The following is a 20,000-nucleotide window of genomic DNA, read 5'->3' as shown; positions in this document are numbered from 1 at the left end:
ACCATGGCGCTATCATTGCCTACTTCAGTAATGCGTTCGCTCCGTCTGTGCAAATCAGCAACTGGTCTTTCGGTTCAGACTAAAGGTCGTATTAAATATTGGAGCCGAAGAGGGAGGAAGTGTGGAAGGGGGTGGAGAGGCACAAAGGCACTCCGTAGACTCGTATACGTTTGTACCTACCTCACTCATATTTCCTGTCTTTCCCATGACTTTGAGCCACCGCTCACACACTTCGTAACAAATGTAGTTAACGTGGTATGCAAAACATTTCCCTCATTGATCGAGGACAGGTTACTTCTGCCAACGATGAAAAGTAAACTGTGTTCGCTTTGTTGCAATATGCTAGATATTGATATGTTTTCTGTTTCAAAATGATGCAAATTTTTAATTGTTTGTTTTTCAAAGTTTTGAATCCAGATCCACATAGGTGTCGCTACCCAAACTTTATTGTGTATCCTAAGGCCTGTCTTTCGTTCCGCAAAGTGACATGGACAGCTCTCTCTCGTTTGATGTTGTCAGCTTGATCTTGAAACAATACGTTCCTGTGATGACAGAAACAAAAGTAGGTAACAATATTCTGATTGATCTGAAGACGAAAATCACAAAGATTTCTTAAGCTAATCTAAATTCATATCGTTAGCTGTAATAGCAATAATATTTATTCAAAGACTGGAAATCACATGCTTTGTAAATAAATGAAAAATGATAATAAACCATATGAAACATAGCTGACGCGGCCTAGATAGAAATATCGTTTGAAAGAACAGGCCTTCACTGGAAAAAAAGGATACATCTGCTTTGCAAATAAGGTAATGAATAAACCAGAACATAGTTGACGTAAAGTAAATGGAAATATTGTTCGAAAGAACAGGCTTTCACGATAGAAAAAATATACAAGTAAACAAATAAATAAAACAATTCATATACCGTCCCGCTCCGACTGGAGTTGGGCACAATGCAAAGCGTGGACAGTTGAGTGTTGTCGTTGTTCGTTGAGCCGAACGGCATGGGAGGTTGTATTATTCACTGCAGACACAGAACGCGTTCAGCATGGTGTGGTCCTGTTGACAGGGTAACGTGATACCCAGTCTTTGTGTGCTTCCTGTCCCTTCCTTCCTTCAGTATTCACAGTGATCATCTCAGCGAAACTGTGTGGCATTGTTCCGCCGTCCGCATGAGCTGGGACAATTTGACGAGTTTTGCTTGCGTTATAACTCTGTCAATCCACACTTGCTTCGTTTTATTCGTTTTGGACAACTAACTTTGGCGAGAGACAGACAGACAGACAGAGGAATAGGCAGAGGCAGAAACAATGAGAGAGAAGCAATGACACAGACAGACAGAAACTTCGTGGAAGTCTTGTGGAAGTAGGCTAGATTTCTTTAGTTTGTCGAAACTCGAAATATTTATCTAAATCAATGTTTGAAATTATGAATCCTAAGACTGTTGCTTAACATGATCTTTTACGTGGGACACAGTCTGTTCTCTTTCTCACCCAACACACACACACACACACACACACACACACACACACACACACACACAATATATATATATATATATATATATATATATTCACAAAGACATTCCTTAAGAGCAAAATCTTCTCTCGATTCAATATTTCTTTATACCAAATCTGGAAGCTGTCCACTTGATGGACCATGAACATCAGTTCATGTCTTTGTATGATCGTGAGGTCTGTTCCACGAATGGTTTCTCCACCCTTTTCATGACAAACGTCACAGGAAAGACTCATTCGTTTCCTGTAAGGGCTGGGTTTTAGTTTCAGATTCAAGGAGGTGTCAAAGCGTGCGGACCGATCCATATACGCTACACCACATCTGCTTTGAAAACAGAAGAGCAGATGCCTGGCCTTCGCATAAACCCAACGCGCTGATCAGGCCTTGTATTGTATTGTATTGTATTGTATTGTATTGCATTGTATTGTTTAACTCCTTTTTGTCACAACAGATTTATCTGCGTGAAATTCAAGCTGATCTCCCCAGGGAGAGCGCGTCTCTACACTGGGAGATTCTCTCGCTTCCCAGGCAGACGCGTTACCTCGAGACCATCACTCCACTCCGCAGGAAATAAAACTGATAATTACCGTGACACTTGCTGATACTTTTTTTTCAGACACCTCAAGAATCACAAAGGCCAACTCCTGGTCACTTCAAGTTGCACAGCAACCAGTCGTCGGTGGCAACGCCCCAAGTGAAGTGAGAGGAGACGTCCCATTGGTCCATCCGTCGCCATGGTGTCAAGAGGTCACGTGCTGTACTTTATGCTACTGCCCGTGCTGGCTCAGGTGGCTGCTGATGATGCTGAGGAACAGCTGATGTCCGAGGTGATGACGTGTTGACGATGGTGTTTTCACTGCAAATCAGTTTCAGTTTCTCAAGGAAGCGTCACTGTTACACCACATCAGCTAGGCAGATGCCTGGCATGACCAGCATCATGACATAACCCAAAGGGCTTAGTAGGCCTTGAGTGCATGCATGCTCATTTGTGTTCCTATCAGAGTGGATTTCATCTCCACACATATGCCAGGAGACAGCCTTTTTTTTTTTTTTTTTTTTTTTTTTTTTTTTGCCATGTTTTCTTTTTCAATGCGCCAAGTTCGTGTTTTGCACACAGGACCTCAGCTTATCGTCTCATCCTATTGACTAAACACTCAGTTTGGTTTTCCTGTCAAACTTGCAAACTTGGGAAAAGGGCGAAAGCGGGATTCGAACCCAGACCCACACGGACATTGACATTGGCAGATAAGCATCTTAACCATTCTGTCACCTTGCTCCTTTCTTATCTCTTGACAGAAATTACCATGTGGTCGTGTTCCTGACAACACAAACAGAGGATGTTCACTTGAAAGACGTACACATGTTTAAGCAGTCAAAGAGATCACATAAAATCACACAGACGTAGTTGAGAGAATTCTACATATTCCAGAGCGCCGAGCGTTGTTGTTGATTTTGTCTTGTTAGTTAATGGTAGTGGTGGCGATGGCGTTGTTGTTGATTTTGTCTTGTTAGTTAATGGTAGTGGTGGCGATGGCGTTGTTGTTGATTTTGTCTTGTTAGTTAATGGTAGTGGTGGCGATGGCGTTGTTGTTGATTTTGTCTTGTTAGTTAATGGTAGTGGTGGCGATGGCGTTGTTGTTGATTTTGTCTTGTTAGTTAATGGTAGTGGTGGCGATGGCGTTGTTATTGTTCTGTAGGCTCAACATTCATTGTTTTGATACATTATGTGTGCATATTGTATTTGCATTCAGTAAACCCGTGTGTGTTTGCGTGCGAGTGTAAGTGTGCGTGCATGCGTGCGTGCGTTTGTGTGTCTGTGCGTTTGTGTGTGTGTGTCTCTGTGTGTGTTATTTTGTCTCTAGTTTTGAACGACAAGAAAAGTTAAGCAGGTTTTCTTGTTATGTACTGGGTTTGTATTTTTTTAACCTTTCGGTTATTTTCTTAATGAATCAAACGATGTATACATCTGCTGCACCCACATGTTTATTTATAAATGTTTGTTTGTCTTCCATGCTTCCCACTCTCTGTCGCTGACCGCTTCAACAGACAGATTGCAGTCGCCAACTTTGAACAGGTTCAACAACATGTTAGAGAGAGTAGTCATAAAAAGCCAGTACAGTATGAATTTCGTGTTTTTCTTCCCTTTTTCCGAGCGCGCTGTAAATTAATCGAATAACCGATACGGGTATCGTTTCCCCCCCCCCCCCAACACACACACACACACACACACACACACACACACACACACACTTTTCCCATCCATCTTTAACCCCGGTGGTCTTTATTTCCGCGTCACGAGGACAGAATCTGCACGTGATAAAACCAACGGAGTTGTGACCTATCCTAAAACGCAAATGCTACAGACTCTGAAAACACCTGGAAGCTCGTACTAAAAAGAGACAGTAATAATGTTAGATACCTTCTGAAAGGTATGACATATGGTGCAAACCAACCAATCATACAAATACAAACGAAACGAAACAGACGAATGAACTACTCACAAGACATGGTAGACAGGGAACTGAGTGAGATCCAGTAAGTGAAATCGGTAACGGAACATTGTGGCGAGATACTATCGGTTCTTGAGTGCTGGTATTGTAAAGAGTTATGAATGTCTTTCTGTCCGGATTGACAAAGTGCTGTGTATGACGCACGATCCGACAGCCGGTATTTGTGAAAGGGCAAAAAGCAGTGACGTTTTTGTTTCTGACTTCGCTTACCGTTGATCGATCGTATTCTTTATTCATGATTCAGTCTCTCTTGTCAATTTTAGCCTGTAGTTCTGCACAACGATCCATATATAGACCAGTATATGTGTGTGCCTTTTAAACTGTTGTGTCCGTTATTGCCCATATGTGAAAAACAACAACAACAACAACAACAAAAAAAACAGTGTTCAAAATACAAACGTATGTAAGTAAATGAATAAGTTTATATGTATGTGTGAGTCGTGTCGGGCAGGAACCGGGGTGACGCAACGAAACGTATGTATGAATCAGCTCAAGTCACAATATTAAAGTGTCCATCACCCACGACATTTTCCAAGCAAGCCATCCCAAGATCAAGTTCCCACCGCTGTCATTCCTGCTGGTTATTTGACATCGAAACGTCTTCATCTTTGTCAGGATGCGCCAACCTCCATCTGCCACACATCAGTCATGTCTACAGATGTACACTTGTCATCCTTAATAGTCTGTCGATCTTCCACGTCATCGTACAGTGAGGGGCGGTCAGACAGAACAAGGAGTTTGTTGAACGGAGTCCTGACCTGTATGGGTGGGGACAGCAGGGGTGCACGGAAGTCGTGTTAACATATAGATAAACAGTGTTAACATATAGATAAACAGTGTCTCCACGAGGGGCATTAGAACTAATGGTTCAGCAAAGAGAAAATGAGGGGAGGACGTGTAGCTGGCGGGAAACCTGAAGGTCTGTGATGGAGTCTATGTTTTTAGGAAAGGTTTTACTTTCACAGACATGCAGACACACGACCGGCCAAAAATGGGTGAAGGAATAGGATTGTGTCTCTTTTTTTCTGTAAATCAACGTTGTGTCGTGTGCTGTCTAATTGTATCGCACTGTGTCATCACTGTAAAGTGTAGTGCTGTGTTCATTCATCTTGTCATCGTCAATAACCACCGTCACTGCTGCCACCACTGTAACGCCACACTGACTATTGCTGCTGCTTCTGTTGTTGTTGAACAGTGATTCTGATGTTGATTGTGATAACGGTGATGATGATGATGATGATGATGATGATGATGATGATGATAAGATCATCAAATGGAAATCATCTGAGATTTTTGCGAGCTGTGTCATTATTAAAGAGAAAAATCTATGTTCTCTGGGTTTTGGGGTTGGTTTGCTTTTTGATTTTGGGTTGGTTTGTTTTTTTCACTTCGTAGATTAAATTAAACACTTTACTATGTCGGGACAATATGATCAGCGGGGATTATGCTGTCATAGCATGTCCTGATATTGCATTCAGACATATTCGTCGGACATACTGCGAAATGTAATTGACTAACCAGCCAACCTTATAGCCTGAACGATATATTATTATCTGCAGTAATACTCTCTCTTTCTCTCTCTGTTTGTGTGTGTGTGTGTGTGTGTGTGTGTGTGTGTGTGTGTGTGTGTGTGTGTGTGTGTGTGTGTGTGTGTGTGTGACTCTGTCTCTCCTCTCTCTCTCTCTGTCTTCCTCCCCCCCCCCCCCGTCTCTCTCTCTCTCTCTCTCTCTCTCTGACACTCGCTGTCCCTCTGCCTCTGTCTCTCTCTCTCTCTCTCTCTCACTGTCTATCTCTCTGTCTCTGTCCCTGTCTCTGTCTCTCTCTCTGTCTCTGTATCTCTCTCTCTCTCTCTCTCTCTCTCTCTCTGTGTCTTTGTCTCTCTCTGTCTGCCTCTCCTTTCTCTTCACTCACTGACCAACACGTTCCACAGGTGATGAGCGGAGATCAGGACAGCGCCGCCCCCGGCAGACCCGGTACCCTGGTGAGGTCCCGCCCCCACAGCCCCCTGCCAGACCCCCGCCTGCCCCCTCCCTTCCTCCTCCAGCTCCTGCAGGCCTCGGAAGAGGACACCCAGCGCCCAGCCCCCGCCCCCCTCCTCCCCTCCCACCCCGACCCCTCCTCACAGACCGGAGAGCAGCTGGACGACAACGGTGACATCAGCAAACGGGTCTTCTGCAACGGGTTCACCGGGTGTGGTGGGCGTCACCGGGACCGCAGCCGGCGCCAGGGGCGGGCCGGCAAGCGGCTGATCCCCGTGCTGGTCAAGCGGCCCTTCTGCAACAGCTTCGGCTGCTACAACGGCAAGAGGAGCTCCTCACTGTCCTCTCTGGTGGAGCCCGTGGACCGCTACACGGCCCGGGCCCTGGCTCGCATGCTGGCTGCTGCCTACGCCGCCCGGGAGCAGCGCCAGAGGGAGGGGGTGCAGAGACTGGGGCCGCTGAGCAAGAGGCTCTTCTGTAACGGCTACGGCGGCTGTCGGGGCGGCAAGCGCTCGCTGTTCTCCCCCTGGATGAGCAAGTTGAACGGCGTGGTGGGCGATCGGCGATAAGGAGGCCGTGTGGAGGTGGGAATAGGAGTTTCGTTTTGTTTCTTTTGTTTTTTGTTTTGTTTGTTTGTTTGTTTGTGTATCGGAGGGGGGAGGGTGCGTGTGTGTTTGTGTGTGTGTGTGTGTGTGTGTGTGTGTGTGTGTGTGTGTGTGTGTGTGTGTGTGTGTGTGTGTGTGTGTGTGTGTGTTTCTTCTTTATTTAGTTTAATGTCCATTCACTGTTTAGTGATATTAGACGAGTGTGTGTGTGTGTGTGTGTGTGTGTGTGTGTGTGTGTGTGTGTGTGTGTGTACAGGTACACTTTTTTCTTCCTCGTTTTGCTACTGTTGTTGCTGTGGTTGTTGTGGTTGTGGTTGTTGTTGTTGTTGTCGTTGTCTCAGACGAAAACTCTCGGACTACTAATGTTGTCTGGAACTAACAATGCCCAGTACTACAGATTGTTGAGCTATTACTGACACGACCAGGCAAGGTTAGAATGGAATACAAACAATCTGTATGATACCTTCCAGAGTAGGAAATAGGAGTAATGAAGAAAGAAATCAGTTCGTACTACCCAACCTACCAGAAAGTCGCATTAAGACTGGAAAAACAAACAAAACAAAAACACAAAACAAACAAAAAAAGACTCAACAAAACCCAAAAGGGATGAAAAATATAAACGTGTCGGAATGTAAGAATGTGAACGTGTTGACGTATTGGGAACGTAAGGAAAGTGACATTTTACAGCCTCATAAAGCTAGTCTAAAACGACTGAAGAAAACATTAAAGCAATAAACAATGATAAATTAACACAGGACATTGAGAGATTTACATGAATATGGTTTTCTGGCATATTTCATATCAACACACAATATCCATTTCAAAACTTCGAATCTGAAAGAAGGCAACTGAGAGAGAGAGAGAGAGGGAGAGAGAGAGAGAGAGCAGGGGGGTAGGGTATTCCTTTGCTATCCGGTTACTGTTTTTTTCTGATTCTTTATACCCTTGTCTTCTTCAAAATGTACGTGTGATGTGTGTGCGTGTGTGTATGCGTGTGCGTGTGAAAGAGTATATGTGAGCATGTGCGTACGTGTGGATGTGTGAATGAATCTATGAAATGTGAATGAATTAGGACCATATGAAAAAGAAAGAGTCGCACAACAACTGAAAAGTCCACACACCTGCGCGCGCGCGCACGCACATACACACGCATGCACACAAGCACGCGCGCACGCACCCCCATCCCACCACCATCCCCACACACCTCAAAACCTCCTAATTTAAAACACAGTTGAATATGACGCCCTCGTGCTATTCAAGCTGTTACCAAAAGGAAAGAAACTAACACACACACACAAAACAAGACAACAAACAACACGACTGTTTCAGGTGCTAATGTAAAATGATGGCCGCTTGCGCACGTGCGCCCCCTATGGCAACAGCCAATGACAAATCTCGGATACCCCCAGCTAAAGCCAAGTGGCCATTCAGCGTCCAATCATTCCTCAAAGGAGATGTGACGTCATTAAGGCTGGAGGTTTTGTTGGCCTCTCAAAGACACCTCACGAACAGTCAGCAAACACGTAACACTCCAAACAATCACAGAGAAAAAATGAGAGAAAACAGCATCCCCCCCCCCCCACCCCCCAACCCCCCCAAAAAAACCAAAGCAAAAAAAAAAAACACAAAAAAAAAATATATCATTAAAACAAAAATTGTTCACTCCGTGCTGTGTGTCTACTCTCCCCAGGCGATGAGGGAAATGTCAACAGGAATGCTTTGTGATCCACACACGGCGCTGCACGCGCACGTGCATATAAAGATGTGGCATGAAATCCCTCCTCGGACCATACGCACCCCCCTCTCCTCCCCCCCACCCCCAGACTCCCTCCCCCCACCATCCTCCCCCTTCCCCTCCCCCCCCCCCACACGTACACACACATACACGCACATACACACACAACTTTTAATGGTTCCACTGCCACTATCATTGCCGAATATCAGCAGGAGTATGACCAAAGACAGCAACAACAATGGAAACGCAGCTTTAGAGCAAATCAACTTTTCATGGCTTTCTTGAGAGTGTAAAGCAAGGACACGACAGAGACCCAATCAGCAGCCGTCACTGACTGAATAAAAAACAGTGAATGTTCCGAATGGAAATCTCTCAGGTTGGTGTTCGTGCAGGCACGCGCTGTCACGTGCTCGTCAGGGCCTGGGACACGGTGGGTGTGTAGGAGTCACATGAAACAAAGTTACAAGACTGGAAAGGACAATAAGGACTTGTCCAGCTCACTTGATTTTGAGTTCTGGAGGTGAGGTGGGGGGCTCGGAAACAACCCAATAGCACGTGTCTAATGATATGGATGCTTTTCTTGTATTAAACTGAACAGCAAACAAATATCACTGAAACATGCTAGTTTTTAAAAAAAAAGTTATTTGAATATACATAGCGACTGAATAACCCACATCATTCGACTCTTTATGAAAAGAACGATAATTAATGCGTGTTCTGACACTAGCTGCCTCTTACTTTTTTCTTTTCTTTTTTTAAAAAGGGGTAATGCAAATCAAGAAAATGCATGAACTCTGGCAACGTAAATGAACGAACGTGCAGCTGTCCAGACTCTTTATTTGATTCAGCACATTCGAGCCGTCTCAGAATATCCCCACATCAGACGGCACTTAAGAAAAATAAAATAAGGAAATGAATTTGAAAACAATGAGACTAATCTTTTCTAGAATAACTAAACCAAGCTAAAAAGCTGGTATATCAAAGATTCTAAATTGACTGATTCACACATGCGCACTGTATGAAGTGCACATGTAATTCATTCATCCACTGTCATTACAACCATGGATTCTGCCGCTTAAATGCAAAGGAGAAAAAATAGTCGTTGGAATCAATAGCGGTAACTTAAAAGCCTTCGTCCCTGCTTTCAGCGGGTGAGGACCAGCTGCCTTGAGTTTCAGTCCCGTCACTTGCTTTGGAGGAGTGACCATGTCGTACAATAATATTATGACTTCACCGCCTCCACATCCCCATAGCTATTACCGTAAAAGAGCGATGGTTCTGTACTCCAATGTATTGCATGCAGTAAAGGCCAGATGAATCGTTGCAACACGAGCTCCCACAATGGTGCCTTTGCAATTCCTGGAGAAAAAAAACCCACACTTTTCTGACATTAAACGTGTCGGAAACTGGTATCCAATCCAAAACGAACTGGAAAGAGAAAACAGCAAACCATTAATCAACGGATATGCAGATCAGAAGGATGTACAAACATAGTGGCACGGGCATGTATGTGAATACGAAAGCAGTCAAATATACATATAAATCTCTGTTACTGTGTGCAAGAATGATATGTATTTAGTATGGAACTTTCCAGTTATAAGAATTTGTATCATTGAATTCATGGTATTGTTTGTTTGTTTGCTTATTTAGTATGAAATTACTATTTCTTCATCATCATCATGGCCTGGCTTCGCTGACGAAGATCTAGGAAGGGCGTTGTCCATGTCTGATGCAGGCACGCTCATGGCTGACAAGGCCAATGCGGGAAAAGCAGAGTCGGCCGCAGCGGTTGCAAGGGAAAGTCTGGTCTGGGTTCGCGGCTGCAGCGTCGTGGTTCTTCCTCCTTCTGCGTTTGTCCTCAAGGCTGGCCCTGCGGTTGTTTTCGAAGGAGGAGACAGCTTGGTGGATGGTGCGTCGCCAGGTCTCTCGATCAGCGGCTACTGCGGACCACTGGCGATGGTCAATGTGACAGGCACCGAGAGCTTTCTTCAAGGAGTCTTTGTATCTCTTCTTGGGTGCTCCTCTGTCACGGTGGCCAGTGGACAGTTCGCCATACAGCGCGATCTTGGGCAGGCGGTGGTCCTCCATCCTGGACACGTGCCCTGCCCAACGTAGCTGGGTCTTTAGCAGCACTGCCTCGATGCTGATAGTCTTTGCCTGCTCCAGGACCTCGACATTTGTGATGTAGTCACTCCAGTGGATGCTGAGGATGGTGCGAAGGCAACGCTGGTGAAAGCGATCAAGCAGTCGTATGTGGTGCCGGTAGGTGACCCAGGTTTCGGAGCCATACAACAGGGTGGGCAGTACAACAGCTCTGTACACGCTGATCTTTGTGTCTTTCTTCAGGTGTTTGTTGTTCCACACTCTCTTGTACAGCCTGCCGAATGCGCTGTTTGCCTTTGCAAGTCTGTTGTCGATCTCCTTGTCGATCTTGGCGTCAGACGAGATGGTGCAGCCTAGGTAGCTGAACTGGTGGACCGACTTCAGCTCTGTCTCACCGATGTTGATGTGAGGAGCGTGGAATTCTTCCCGTGGGGCAGGCTGGTGGAGAACTTCCGTCTTTTTCAGACTGACTTCTAGGCCGAAGAGCTGCGCAGCCTCTGCGAAGCAGGACGTTATACGCTGCAGGGCCGCTTCTGTATGGGCGACGAGGGCAGCATCGTCGGCAAACAGAAGCTCTCTGATGAGTTGCTCCAGTGTCTTGGTGTGGGCCTGTAGCCGCCTCAGGTTGAATAGGCTGCCATCAGTATCTGATGAAGATACCGTCGTCGTCGCCAAGATCTTCAGTGGCCTGTTGAAGCATCATGCTGAAGAAGATCGTGAAGAGGGTCGGCGCGAGGACACAACCTTGTTTCACTCCATTTCCAATTGGGAAGGGCTCCGAAAGGTCGTTGCTGTGTCTGACCTGTCCACGCATACATATTATTCCATAACATCGCTTTAGAGTAAAATAAGAAATCGAAATTCACACTGATACATCAAAACGTATGAAAGCAGAGGTCAAAAGCAAGATTAGAACGTCAAGGTGGTGAAAGGAAAAGACATGAAAGAGCGGGGCGGAGACCGTGGAGAGGAGGGGGGCGAGGGGGTGGGGGGGCAGGAGAGAGACAGATGGGGAGACAGAGACAACGAGATGAGACTGACGTAAGAGAATTCCACAAACAGATCTGTGAATTGTCCCCTGGTGAACAGAAGGTCCTGGTGAACAGAAGGTCCGATAGCAGTGGTGCTCCCCTGGCTCTGTGTGTGTGTGTGTGTGTGTGTGTGTGTGTGACCATTTCTTCATCTCGCCTTTTCCATCGTTCCCCGGCACCTTACTGGGGCATGATGTACACTTCCTCACAGCACTAAGTGGGCAGCCTTCAGCGCGGCTTTCTTTCAACGCAGCTGTTAGAAGTCACCCTCCTGTCTGTTGACCCTGGAGTGACATTCCAGTTTGTGCCAGCAGCCACACACATCACACTCCATGAAAATCACGTTCAGCAACGGTTGAACTGTTTGTTGGGGGCACGGATGGCACTTAGTGAGAGATTTCTGTGCGTATGGGCTTGGAGGAGGTGTGTGTGTGTGTGTGTGTCTGTGTCTGTGACCGTATTCGCATACACACACACACACACACACACACACACACACACACATACAGAGAGAGAAAGAGAGTCAAGCTGTTTCTCATGATGGGAAACCTGATAGGTTTCTGCTTGACCCAATTTGACCAAAGAGAACAGCAGTATATAAGTATGAAATATTGCAACAGATCGACGGACAGACACGTTTTTGCGTGTGCGTCTCTGTGTCTGTCTGTCTGTCTTTGCGTCTGCGTCTGTGTGCTTGCGGGTCTTCGTTTCTGTTTGTATGTGCACGTGCGCGCGTGAACGTGTTCTTTGCCCATGCATTTAAAGCTATGTTGATAATTCTTATCTGCCACTGTGTTGCAGACGTTTGGTGTGGTGTTATTGGGAACAGTGATGGTGGTGGTCACCGTGGCAGCTGTACGGTGAACAGTGTTTGTAGATTTCACGCTGACCTCTGACCCACGTGCAGCACGTCTGGAAGGGAGCTTCAGCCTGACTACCTGCCTGCCGAGTGAATGTGTCTTGTTTCTCTAAGACTGACCCAGTTCCGTGATCTTTAGAGACAGCCAAGCACCAGCAGTTGCAGAAGCAGCAGGGACCAGGAACAAACAACAGCATCAGTAATGATGAAAAACGCAGTTATCACACCAACAACAGCACATGTTTAGCTCTCTCCCTTCTCTCACACGCATTCACTCACAGAGTGACTGGCATGTTTCATGTTTTCCTAACATGATTGGTTCTCTCCCCGCCATCGTGTTAACACACACAACACACAACACAACACAACACACACACACACACACACACACACACACACACACACACACACACACACACACACACACACTACAAAACGGACACAGACACACGCTGTATATAACGTACATCTCCCACACATGCAGATGATGACACAAGCATATACTGAAACTAGAAGATTAAAAAAATCGTTGTCAGTTGATATGTTCTGTTTAAAAGCAGTGGAAACGTATGTGAAGAACTGAACCACGCTAACATGATTTCACATCACACTATAGTACACAATATACAACCGATTAAAAGCCACAGTCTAACTGTCAGCGTGTTAAACGCCGACATGTACAAGAAAAACAAGAAACATGTTTTTGTTGTTGTTGTTGTTGTTTTTCTTTTCTTTTTGTTTTAACGAATCTAGGCATGCTGACCAAAACAAGGCACTACTGTGTACAACAACACAACACAGCACAACAAAACACAGCACAACACACAGCACAACACAGCACAGAACAGAACAACACAGCACAACACAACACAGCACAACACACAGCACAACACAACACAGCACAGAACAGAACAACACAGCACAACACACAGCACAACACAACACAACACAACACAGCACAACACACAGCACAACACAGCACAACACAGAACAGAACAACACAGCACAACACAACACAACACAACACAGCACAGAACAGAACAACACAGCACAACACACAACACAACACAACACAACACAACACAGAACAGAACAGAACAACACAGCACAACACACAGCACAACACAGCACAACACAACACAGCACACAACAGAACAACACAGCACAACACACAACACAACACAACACAGCACAGAACAGAACAACACAGCACAACACACAACACAACATGCAGCACACAACACTACACAACACGTCTTTTGTCAATCCACACAGTAACGAACATTCAAACACACCCTATCAAGGACGGACAATCGATGTACCGTTGCTGTAGCTCACGAATGAACGTGTCGTCGTGTTGACTCAAAGCAGAACGATGATGAAATGATTGATGCGAACTCAGTAACGAATATGAACGGTTACGGTGGCGCTGGACTCTAAACGGGGTGCAGGTTTCAACAGCTGCTGTTGTGGTCACTGAGTGTTGGGAGCAGCAGAAGACGGAAATAAAGCAAAAAGAATTATACACTTCCTGTCTGTGTCATCCATGTGTCTCTTTTCGGGTGGAATGAGTGATATCGGTGTATGTAAGTGCGTGTGGGTGTGTGGGTGTTCGTGTCTGTATGTATGCGCGCGCGCAAGTGTGTGTGTGTGTGTGTGTGTGTGTGTGTGTGTGTGTGTGTGTGTGTGTGTGTGTGTGTGTGTGTGTGTGTGTGTGTGTGTGTGTGTGTGTGTGTGTGTGTGTGTGTGTGTGTGTGTCTGTCCAGGCTGTCTGTCTGCTGGCTCTCTGTGTCTGTGTCTGTGTGCGTGAGCGTATGTGTGTGCGTACATATGTGCATGTGTGTGTGTGTCTTTGTGTGCACACGCGCCTGTGTGCCTGTGTCTATGGATTTACATGCGTATATATGTATATATATATATATATATATATATATATATATATATATATATAAAGAAATATGTTTGCACAGACATAAGACATGTGACTTATTAACGAGGAGAAACGTAATTAGGAACAGACTAAAATGAACGTGAAAATGATTGGAAATTCCAACATGTGTTGGGAAGGCAGATGTGACAGATAAGGCAGGCACACAGAGAGACACAAATAGAGAAAAAGAAAAACGGACAGACAGACAGACAGATACAGATAGACACACAGAGAGGTGGACGAACTGATGGACACATATGCGGGTGTGTAAGGCAATTGCAGAAGCCTTTATTCCGGATATTTTGTTCGAAATATCCTGATTTCCTTGAGACATATATATATCCAGCGGGGTGTAACCGATCTCAAAATAGATGGCAAACAGAGATAGAACATAACCCCAAAACAGTCTGCATTAAGAGACAGAAAATAATTAATTCCAATCAAACAGCCGAGTCCAGTCTGGTCTGCCTTCGGAACTTCAAAGAGGGGCCACCGACATCGACCGCCGTCCTCAAGAACGAAAAGTAAAAAGATGAAGCAAACGAACACACGACATTTCTGTAAAAGACGGGTCACCAGCAGTCTGGAAATACATGCTGATCACTTCCTGCAAGTGGATGACAGTGAGTCAGGCGCAGTAACTGCCACTCCATCAGTTTAGAAAAATTGAATTCTTAAAAAAAAATAAATATCTTAAATGCATCTATCGTTAACTGCTATCTTGACTACCATGTTAACTACCATAGAACCCGTTTAATGTCGTTGGGTTTGTTTGTTTGTTTTTAATAACTTTCTATGTCCATTATCACTCAATGTCAGTTTCGCAAAAGTCACGGCGCCAATAAAAGTTATGAATTTAAATCATCTATGCATAAATTTATGTGCCTTTGTCTCATAAAGAGTAACAGTACTGATTCATTCCTTGTTTCGTGGCTGAATTTTAAGTTAGACGTTAAAGTTTCACTATCTGAAGGGGTTCACAGTCTACTCTCTGCTGAGTGCCTTCTCACTGTGGGATCCATTTGAACGAGTGTTGATAGAGTAGCGATCCGGGCGTAGCAGCTTCGCATGCAAATGGTACACACAAGATAAGTTGTTTGTTTTTTTGTTGTTGTTTTTCTTTCGGTCTGCTAGAAAATGTTTAAAAAGAATTTCAGAAAGAAGCGGTGAAGGTCTTGTAAACATCCATCTCAGGATGTTGCTCCCACGTTGTAGATGGAACGGAAACTGACGTAACAACAACCCACAAGTGTTATTCCAAGGCTGAAACTGAACGCATTTGTGATCAAGTGTCTTAGAAAATCACACTGCGTGGGTTGTTTAAAAAATCAGAGAATGCAAAATCTCTCAGAATGAAACACTGTGTCTACCTGATATTCATGAAAACTCTTTATCAAACTATTAACATATCATATATCTGTACGGACCATTTGTACGGGCTACTTGTGTAGGTATTGTCACAGATAATATATCACATCTCTCTCCAAGATAAGTTATTTATCACTCAATCAATCATTATTCTTACTCGTACGTTTAGTTTGGGTGTTTTCATTCTTTATACGTGAGAAAAACAAAGAATTCCAAACAAAATGGCTGCAAGCACCCAAGGAAATTACAACACAGCTAGAAAACTGTTCAAAGTGCTAATACATCACGCAACGTGCACAGTCTGGAGGGGGAAAGGCAGGCAAGGAGAGAATGACAATGACCTTGATTTGAATGGAGGAACGTAACAGGCAACGCAGACTGATAAACGAAACAGGCCAAATCATAAAGGAATGGAAAGAAACCTGCAAACACCAAACAAGAACTATTTGAACACATTTTTATAATAAAAACAGTATCGACATTGTATTCGTTCTTTAGATTATGCTGTAATGTCATTTCGTTATTCGTATTGTTTCCGTTCTTTCTCATATCTATTTCGTTCTTCTTTCTATTTCGTCTGGCGTGTACTTTAAAAGCCCACTCGACCATTTGATATATCAGGACAATGACCTGAAAACAAAAGCGGCACATACCCAAAATCTTCACTCCGACATATATGCCAGAAACTTGTCATTGTATAGGTGACGAAACGAGAAGGAAGACGTTACAAAAAGAAAAGGTTTGAAAAAAAAAAAGGGGGGGAAACAAAGAGAACGATGTTTTTGTAAAGCGCTCAGAGCTTGGTCTCCGACCGAGGATAGGCGCTTTTTTTTGCTTTTTTTGCTTTTTTGTATCCATTATCATCATCATCATCATCAAATCTCTCAACCCAGAATTTCAAAGGGCGAAGAGGCTATTTTTCAGAAAGACGGTCCCGTTTGCATCAGTTGTTCCTACAGCGGCGTGAGTTGTGCCAGACAAGTGAGCAAATGAAGGACAGTTCTTTCGACAGACAGAGGAAGCGAGGGGAACCAAGAGAGGATGCCGAAAGAATTTACATAGATACTGACCGTTTGTTGTTTTTCCCACATCATCTGCCAACGGACATCTCATTCGTTCCCGTGGGAAATTTTATTGATAGTTTTTGTTTGATTGGTTGGTTGGTTTTAAGTATCATGAATCATATTCATTTCATAATGATAATAATTATAATGTTTTTTATTTAGCGCTGAATCTTGTGCAGAGACAAATCAAAGCGCTTTCGCACCAGTCATTCACACGCATGCATTCCTCTTTCACTGGAGAAACTGAAGACAAGGACAGTCTTGGATATATATATATATATATATATATATATATATATATGTGTGTGTGTGTGTGTGTGTGTGTGTGTGTGTGTGTGCATACCACGAGAGTTGTGGCTATGTAAGGTTTGTAACAGTAGTCATGTATGTGATTGGAGATGAGTTCCATTTTATAATGGAAAGTCCCAGTGATGATCAGTTGCAAAATAGATATGTTCCTAAAAAATATTTGTCTCCAAAATCGGTTTTTGATTTTTGTAATATGCTCAAAGGAGGCAAAATAAGGTCATTTTAGCTGTAAGTAAAATGATTAAATTTGCAAATGTTGTTTAGCTACACTTTGGGGGTTAAAAGACATTTGTATTTTCTCAAATTTTATGTGACATTGTTGTGTACTTGGAAATGTTTGTTCTGGGCATGAAAACATTATTTTGTAGTAATCATCCATACTCCAATAGGAGTAAAGTGGAGTGATGGCCTAGAGGTAACGCGTCCGCCTAGGAAGCGAGAGATTCTGAGCGCGCTGGTTCGAATCTCGGCTCAGCCGCCGATAGTTTCTCCCCCTCCACTAGACCTTGAGTGGTGGTCTGGTCGCTAGTCATTCGGATGAGACGATAAACCGAGGTCCCGTGTGCAGCATGCACTTAGCGCACATAAAAGAACCCACGGCAACAAAAGGGTTGTCCCGGGCAAAATTCTGTAGAAAAATCCACTTCAATAGGAAAAACAAATAAAACTGCACGCAGGAAAAAATACACAAAAAATTGGTGGCGCTGTAGTTTAGCGACGTGCTCACCCTTGGGGAGAGCAGCCCGAATTTCACACAGAGAAATCTGTTGTGATAAAAAGAAATACAAATGCAAATACAAAACTTTAAACTTAAAACGTGTATGTAATAGACGTCTATCTTTGTTTAAGCACATGAATGAAAACAGTAACTATAATTATGTAATATTTGTGTGTGCCCGCGCGCACGCATGCATCAACATCCACACCCATATCCATCCACCACCCCCTACCACACCGCCCACACACACACATTCTTCAAATGCATCTCTGCTTTTCACAGTAAGAAATGGATGACGAAGGAGGACGTTGGAATCAGAAAACAAATCAGGAGACATCAGATTCCGAGAGCACAGTTCTGTCAAGGGGCTATCGTGTGAACCAACAGAACCGGCTCACAAATCACTTAATGTGACACATTTCACAGTGGCCTTATCCCCTCTGTTGACTTTGCCAGACATCAGATGTGGCCTGTTCACTTCCCATCATAACCCCCATATCCTTCTGTCTCATCAGTCAGCTGCTGTCCTTTCCGGCCAAAACACGTTCACGGTCGTCACACCCACACGATCAAACAGTCTGTAAAGCTAGTTTAGTCATTATCATCATTACTCATTTACGAAATATCTCGTTTCTACATATCCCCCTCCCACCCTCTCCGTCTCTCCCCACCTTCCTCCCGTTCGCCCTATCCCCTGATCTAAAACTAGGACCAAGTGCCCCATGTCCTTTGCTTTATCCATTTTTGATCAGCCCCTGTCGCTGTTTTCTCACCATGTCATGCTGTGTATACCATCAGCGGGCGGTCCAGACATCTTCATAGATCACAACACAGGCAGCACTCGTGCTGATTTGTGTGTGTGTAGGGTTTCAGGGGCTTGTTTACGGCGTTAAGTGGCTGGCTACTTGTTCGAAACACAACCAGAGCACAGAGCTAATTGATACACAACTGGACTATACTACTGGCTTTAAACATCTTTATTAGCACTGTCCTGTCCACGCATGATGCTGGATGAATAATTTAAAAAAAAAAAAAAAAAAAAAAACGTTTCAAGAAATTATAATGAATCATTTTGAACTCAGTATTGACCAGTCAGCTGACACAGGCAGAATGATTGACATTTCAAGACGGGTAGTCATTGACCTGACACCGTTTTAATCTTGCGGACAGAAGCTGAGCAGGAGACATCAGATTCCGAGAGCACCATTCTGTCAGTGGGCTATCATGTGAATCAACAAAACCAGCCTACAAATCACTTAATGTGACACAGTTTACGGTGTGTGTGTGTGAGCGTGTGTTTTTTGTTGGTTTTTTGTTTTTGTTTTTTGTTCTTTGTTGTTGTTTTTATGACTTTCCCAGCCATCAGATGTGGCCTGTTCGCTTCCTGTGCTATCAGTCTGTGTCGTCAGTGAACTGTCACTTTATCTCCCTTGCCGTTTCAAGCCCTAAACGGCCTAACACCAACGTGATCACACCAAAGACTATATATACACGGTCTTTGATCACACTGACTGAATAATTATATAAATTATATACACGGTCTTTGATCACACTGACTGTATAACGTGATCACAACAAAGACTGTATATATACACGGTCTTTGATCACAGTCAGCTAGCTGGATCAGTTATTTCCCAACGATCTCGTTCCACGTGTTCCTTCCCCTCTCCCCCTTTCACGTGTGATCAGCTCCTGTCGCTGTGTCCTCACCTCTCAGTGCTGTCTTTATGGTGCACACATCTTCCGCGCTACTCGTGGATCACATCACACACAGCACTTTGGGTGACTTCTTTGTGTGCTTGGGCTGGAGGTGCTTGTAGAGTGTGTGTGTGTGTGTGTGTGTGTGTGTGTGTGTGTGTGTGTGTGTGTGTGTGTGTGTGTGCATGTCTGTCTGTCTGTCTTCCTACCTGCTCGTGCAGAGCTTTAATATCTAACAAAACAAAGCTGATTATCCCATTTGTGAACTTAAAACGCGAACTAAACTTTTACAAAGAACTTCGTGAGTCTGCTGACTTTCCAACAAGCAAAATTTAGAACCAACCAGCCGCCTTGGTGAAGTGGTTAGCATCACTGATGGACTTATTAGTGGAACGACCTGGGTTTGAACCACATCAGAAGCATATAATTGTGCGATTATTCGGCCACTGCTGACTTCTACCCAGAGCTGAGTGAGTGAGTGTATTATAACTTTATATGGAAATACTGGGACCATTCATCGATTGTTATCCACATTGCGTTTTTTGAAGCCTTGCTGAAAGTTCTGATTTAA

The 20,000-nt window shown here is 44.3% G+C and overlaps 1 protein-coding gene across 1 annotated transcript in view; it reads left to right on the top strand.

The window, feature by feature from the left end:
• LOC143294359 (conoCAP-like) overlaps nucleotides 1–13,854 on the top strand; it is a 41,766-nt gene extending 27,912 nt beyond the window's left edge. The window contains exons 2-4 of the mRNA XM_076605812.1: nucleotides 2,137–2,347; nucleotides 5,961–6,593; nucleotides 12,285–13,854. Coding sequence (XP_076461927.1) covers nucleotides 2,255–2,347; nucleotides 5,961–6,578 — 711 coding nt within the window. The 5' untranslated portion in view covers nucleotides 2,137–2,254 and the 3' untranslated portion in view covers nucleotides 6,579–6,593; nucleotides 12,285–13,854. The remainder of the gene's footprint in view (nucleotides 1–2,136; nucleotides 2,348–5,960; nucleotides 6,594–12,284) is intronic.
• The last annotated feature ends 6,146 nt before the right edge of the window (nucleotides 13,855–20,000 follow it).

Source organism: Babylonia areolata, chromosome 19 (genome assembly GCF_041734735.1).
Source record: "Babylonia areolata isolate BAREFJ2019XMU chromosome 19, ASM4173473v1, whole genome shotgun sequence".
NCBI classification, from domain to species: domain Eukaryota; kingdom Metazoa; phylum Mollusca; class Gastropoda; order Neogastropoda; family Buccinidae; genus Babylonia; species Babylonia areolata.
The sequence above is the reverse complement of the archived record's forward strand: the minus strand, read 5'-3'. Positions and strand labels throughout refer to the sequence as shown.